This window comes from Typopeltis vanoorti, chromosome 24 (genome assembly GCF_054136105.1).
Source record: "Typopeltis vanoorti isolate ZY-2024b chromosome 24, IOZ_Tvanoo_1.0, whole genome shotgun sequence".
Lineage (NCBI taxonomy): Eukaryota > Metazoa > Arthropoda > Arachnida > Uropygi > Thelyphonidae > Typopeltis > Typopeltis vanoorti.
The window spans coordinates 50,841,374-50,847,500 of record NC_143572.1 but is presented as its reverse complement, the minus strand read 5'-3'; the positions used below and the strand labels follow the sequence as shown (position 1 = coordinate 50,847,500).

General features: G+C 34.5%; 1 protein-coding gene across 2 annotated transcripts in view; it reads left to right on the top strand.

Annotated features, from left to right (window-relative positions):
- Positions 1-6,127, top strand: part of LOC150093190 (guanine nucleotide exchange factor DBS-like) — a 450,940-nt gene that overhangs the window by 396,745 nt on the left and 48,068 nt on the right. For both annotated transcript variants that reach the window (XM_090413275.1, XM_090413276.1), the window contains one exon: positions 102-180. In XM_090413275.1, coding sequence (XP_090269401.1) covers positions 102-180 — 79 coding nt within the window. The remainder of the gene's footprint in view (positions 1-101; positions 181-6,127) is intronic.

Genomic DNA, 6,127 nt, shown 5'->3' with positions numbered 1-6,127 from the left:
TATTACATAATATCTGAATTCCATGGAGTCAGAGACTTATCGTGGGATTATATGCTTAATTATTTTAGTGGGAAGCATTTAAAGAAATTGATATTTTATAGGCTCCTTCTGAAGAAGTGAAAACTCAATGGGTGGAAGAAATTAAAAAAGTTCTTATTCAGCAATTTGAACATCTGAAGGGTAAGCAGATATTTGATTTTATAATTTTAAAAGGTTGAGATGTGTAATATTTGCAAATTTGAGAATAAAAGTTTATTTAAAAGGAATGCACCATGTTTGAAGCCTTTGTATTGAAGTAAATTGATAAGAATGCTATACAGCAATACCTTGCATAGCACGATTTTGAACAGTGTAGCTTTTACTATAGCATGGTTGATAATTTTTAACAATAAACAAATTAACAGTAGTTAATTTGTTAATTATTTGTTAATTTGTTTAAAACAGTACTGTAATGATTTAGCATACTGCAGTAACAGCTGTATCAATGCACACTTACTATTATTTCAGCTCTGGTGCAGAAAGGTCATGGTCACTCTACAATTTATTTTAATTTAATTTTTTTTTTTTTATTACACATGAGTACTCTTTTATACACAATTATAAGTGGAAAGAGGAAATGTAGTGAAGCTTGTGAACCTAATAAACATAAATGGCTAACTAGAACAAAACTTGAAATTATTATTATTATACCCTACATAGAGCCAACAGATTCATTATGGGAGGTTCATTCAACTGACAACATATTTATCATATGGAATCTTAAAATCCTTAACACTCCTTGCATTAACAACACACTTTCATAATGCATTCAATTCACTGACAGTTCTCCATGTAAAAAATCTACTCCTCACACCCTTCTTCACCACACTTTTACATAACTTTCAGGAACAACCTCTGGTTCTTCCTCTCCCACCTTCTATTCTTTTTATAATCCCCTCTGGATTAATCTGATAAAATCCTCTCACTAACTTAAATGTCTCTTTCATATCACCTCTCTTCCTCTTATCCACCAAATCTGCAATCCACGTTTCTTCAACCTCTCTCCATAGCCAGCATTCCAAACTTCTGATATTGTCTTAGTCACTCATCTCTGGACCCTCTCCAATGTCTCCACATCACATTGAAAACCAGGTAACCAGATCTGAGCACAATAGTCCAAGTGTGGTCTCGCCAGTGCCTTATACAGTGGCACAACCACTTCCTTATCCTTGCATGTTAGAGTACTTCTTATCACAGCAGTACTACAATCTGCAACCTTTGCAACACTAGCAATATGTCCTCTAAACTTCAGTCTACTGTCAATCAACCATCACTCCCAAATCTCTAATCTCATCCACTTCCTGCAGTACAGCACTATCGATATAGTACATAGCCTTATATTTCTGCACTTCAAAATCTAACACCAAAATGCAAAATTGCACAACAAAAGAATGAATGCTAATTAAGAAGAAAAATCAAATAAAAAAATGTGGAATAGCTACAGCATCTTATATGACAAAAGTGATTGTTGATTGTTAAGCATGAAGTTCTGCGATAGATAATATGGAATGACTTAATGGGGATTGAAGACTGTAATCAGAAAAAAAATTCATTAACTCAGATGATAATTCAAGCTAAAGCAAGAAATTTTTATATAAGCAGTAAAAGAACACTGAGAGGGGAAACTTTTTCAGCAAGTCATGGCTGGTTTTATAACTTCAAAAAAAAGCATATGGGTTCTATAACATTTTTTTTTATATTTCATTTTAATCCTTAATTTTTCGTGTGCTTTTAATTAGTATTTCTGGTGAGCTTGCAGTAAACAAATATTGCATAATTTTTTTTTTCTCACTAATACTTGGAATGCATTCCACTATAACACATTATAATGATGTTTTAAAAGTATAACACAGAACCTTTTCAGTACCTTTTAATCATGTTATGCAAGGTATCACTGTATTTGTTAATCCCTGAAAGAACCTATCTCCCTCCCTCATGGTGAATATATTAGGCTGGGGTTAGGGATAATAAACAGTAATAAGAAAAATTTAATAATCTGTTAAAAAGCAACAAGATTAATCTGGTGTCATTTTCTGTAGATAAAAATATAAGAATAAACTTTAACAGCACAGTAGATGGTAAGTGAAAAATACCTTTATCATATCTGATTCACTGAAAGATTGTTCGCAGACTGCTTAATAATTGCATCACCATAGCTGTGAATAGAGCTCAGAGTGTAATCATATGTCAGTCAGGTATGTAGGATTATTATTTTTTAAGTGTATTGATGGTCAGTGGTTATTGGCATATAGATGACAACAGCTTTACGGTAGTTACTAATTATTATTACCCTAAGACCCCCAAGGAGTCAAAGACTCATCTTTCTTTTTTCATGCACACAGCTCATTATACCGTGCCTTAAAAACACTCATATTCTCTGGAGACACCACTCTCAGGCAAGGCATTCCAATCATTCACAACTCTGCACGAAAAAAACCTGCCTCTCACTTCCCTACTCACACCCTCTTTATACAGTTTCCAGGTATGACCTCTGGTTCTCCCCTGATCTCCCACTATTCTATGTAGAACTTCTCCACCATTGATCCTATAACAACCCCTCACCAACTTGTAGGTCTCTATCATATCTCCCCTCTTCCTTCTCTCCACTAGACTCTGCAAATTACATCTTTTCAATCTTTCCTCATACTCGACATTCCAGAGGTCAGAAACTACCTTAGTCAGTCGCCTTTGCACCCTTTCCAACATCTCTTCATCCTTCTGAAAACCAGGTGACCAAATCTATGCACAGTAGTCCATGTGTCACCTAATCAATGCCTTATAAAATGGTACAAGAATCTCACTACTTCTACAAGTCTGTGTCCTCTGCATCATTCCCAGAAGTCTTTCTGTTGTCTTCACAATTTTGGCAATGTGTCCCCTAAATTTCAGATCCTTATCCACTTTCACCCCAAGATCTCTTATTTTTATTTCCTCCACCTCTGACAATATATATCCCCACCAAGCTAAATTCTATATCCCATCTTTGTGTCCCAAATTTTAAAACCTTACAGTTTGCAACATTGAACTCTTATCCCCATTTCTGTGCCCATTCTCTCAATTTATTCAAGTCTTCTTGTAAGGCCACAACATCTTTTCTACTCTTCATAGTTCATCCCAACTTTGCATCATCTGCAAACAACTGAATATCTCCATCCAAATCTTCGCCAATATCATTAACATACACGTTAAACAGTAATGACCCTAAAACAGACCCATGGTACACAACTAGTGACTTTCCTTTTCCGGAATATTGCTCTCCCCATACACAACTTGTTGATACTTTTCAGATAGCCAGTCTCCAATCCAATGCACTAATCTAATATCTAACCCCATCCGCTCTAATCTGACTATCAACTTATCATGCGGTAATCTATCAAAAGCCTTTGCGAAATCTAAGTACACTCGGGTCTCTTTTTATGCAGATTTGTAGCTATGCGGTGCACTCCCACAGATTTTGACACTTCTGCGCATGTCAACAGAAGGAGAATCCATTCCAACAATAGGGTAATCCAGCGTTTCCCAAACTTTTCCTACGACAGAAACACTTCACAAATTCTGAAATTTTCATAAAACACATTGGTTATTTTGTAATGTATTCATTAATAATTAATTGTTAATTTAGCTGATTTTTATTATTAATTAATAATTGATCATTAATTGTTAATTAATAATTAATTAAAATTGGCCCAATGGAAAGAAAAACAATTTCTTTGGAAATGAAAATTGCAATTTTAGATCGCTTAGCAAAAGGAGAGGAATCTACGGTGATTGGTAAACATTTTAATTTGAGCGAAATTAAAATGTTAAATTTAAAGAATGAAGTCGCAATAAGAAAATCTCTCATTTCTGGCACAGACTAAGTGCCAGATTATCATCATACTCAAGAGATGCTTTATTAGAAAACATGGAACGAATGCTCGTAATTTGGATTGAAGAATTAACTCAAAGAAGAATTCCTATAATTGGTTATTTAATTAAATGAAAAGCTCTTCAGTTTTATGAACAGATGAGGCAATCGGAGCCGTCTACTTCCGCTTCCCTGACTGATAAAGAATTTTCGGATGGCAAAGGAAAGGATGGTAGACCGGGTTTTTAAAAAGGAATGCACTTCATAACGTGAGGATTACAGGCAAGGTTGCAACAGCAGATGAAGAAGCAGCCAAAAATTTTCAAGAGAAGTTAGCCAAAATTATTGAAGATGGTGGGTATTGTCCCGATCAAGTGTTTGACGCTGATGAAACAGGATTATTTTGAAAGAAACTGCCTAGTCAAACTTACATTGCAAAGTCTGAGAAAAAAGCAAGTTGGTTTAAAGCAAGTAAAGATCAAGTAACGTTGTTACTTTGTAGCAATACATCAGGAGATCGAATGTTGAAACTCTTCCTAGTAAATCTATATCTGAGACCATGTGCTCTAAAAGGCAAAGATATAAAATAGCTGCCAGTATGGATGGCTAATACAAAGGGCTGGGTAACAACTACTGTATTTACTGAATGGTTCAATAATTGCTTTGTACCAGAAGTGGAAACATACATGAAGAAAAAGCTCTTGATTTTAAAGTTTTATTAATTGTTGACAATGCACCAAGTCATCTGCATTTAGAACATCCAAATGTGCAGACCCAATACAACAAGCATTATTCAGCCATTAGATCAAGGCATAATTGCTACTTTTAAAAAATATTACGTTAATCACACTTTTCAATTTATATTGGATAAACTAGGAAATGAATCATTAACAGTAACTGACGTTTGGAAAAATTTTCTATTTTGGACTGCTTAAATCATGTTGCATCTGCTATCGCTGAAATAAGACCACAAACTTTAAATGCTTGCTGGAAAGCAGCTTGGTCTGGATGTATTGCAAACAGTGCAACCATGCAAACATCTACATTATCAGCTGAAATCGTTACATTGGCACATGAAATTGGTGGAGAAGGTTTTGATACATTTAGCTAGAATGATGTAGACGAATTGCTTGTGGATAATGCCTTAAGTGACGATGATATTATTGGATATCGATTAACTTTAGATATCATCGAATATCCAGAAAACGATAGTGAAGCGGAAGAAAAACTTGTCACCATCACTGCAAATATAACTCGAAGGTCTTGAACTGTGCAATAAATTGGAAAATCATTTTCTTGGTAATGACACAAATTCTGAATGAACCTTTAAATTCCAATGTGAGCTGAAGAACTGTATGTCTGTATATCCCAAGCTGTACAAAAAAAATTAGTGAAATCATCATCGCAAAGTTTAATCACTGATTAAACTTTGTCAGAAGAAAAAAAAATCAGCACAGAATGAGGGTGAAGCTAATTCTGTTTGTGAAGAACCATTGCCTTTACCATACAGATCAGATGTGCTGACTAACTCTTCTGGTGATGAAAGTGATTTTGCAGCAGTTTGCAAATGTTGCCAAATATTGTCTAATAGTGATGATAATTCTGATGACACAATGTTAAAAAAAAAATTTTACTTTTCAATAAAATTAAATGAATAAAGCTTTAAAACAAACTTAGGCATTCTTATTTCCTGAATTTTCATAAACTTTTTTATGTGATTTTAGGTTTATTTGAATTCATTACTTTGGTTTTATGCGGCTTTAGAAAATTATGGAACGTATTCCTGATTTTTCAACGTAAGTTAGGCTTTTTTTTTTGTGCGATTTTCTGTGGAAAATATCTATTGCATAAAAAGAGACCCGACTGTATATTACTGTGTATCCCTCTCCTCTGTCCAATAAAGCCGTTACTTTATTGTAATAAGTAAGTAGATTACTAAAACATGACCTCCATCAGAAATAATACCATTGTTGTCACCCAATTCTGGATCCTGGTTCTCACAAGCTTCTCCAACAACTTAACCTCAACAACTGATGCACATATATGCCTATAATTTGATGCTTGAGTTCTATCACCTTCCTTATGAAGCAGCACAGCCTTCCCATCCTTCCACTCCTTAGGAACTTGACTACTGAGGTAATTGTCCCTCAAAAACTCACTCATTTTCGTTACTTCCAGTTGCTATCTCATCATCCCAGTCTATATTGCCATAGTTAAAATTGCCCATAATGATCACCCTTT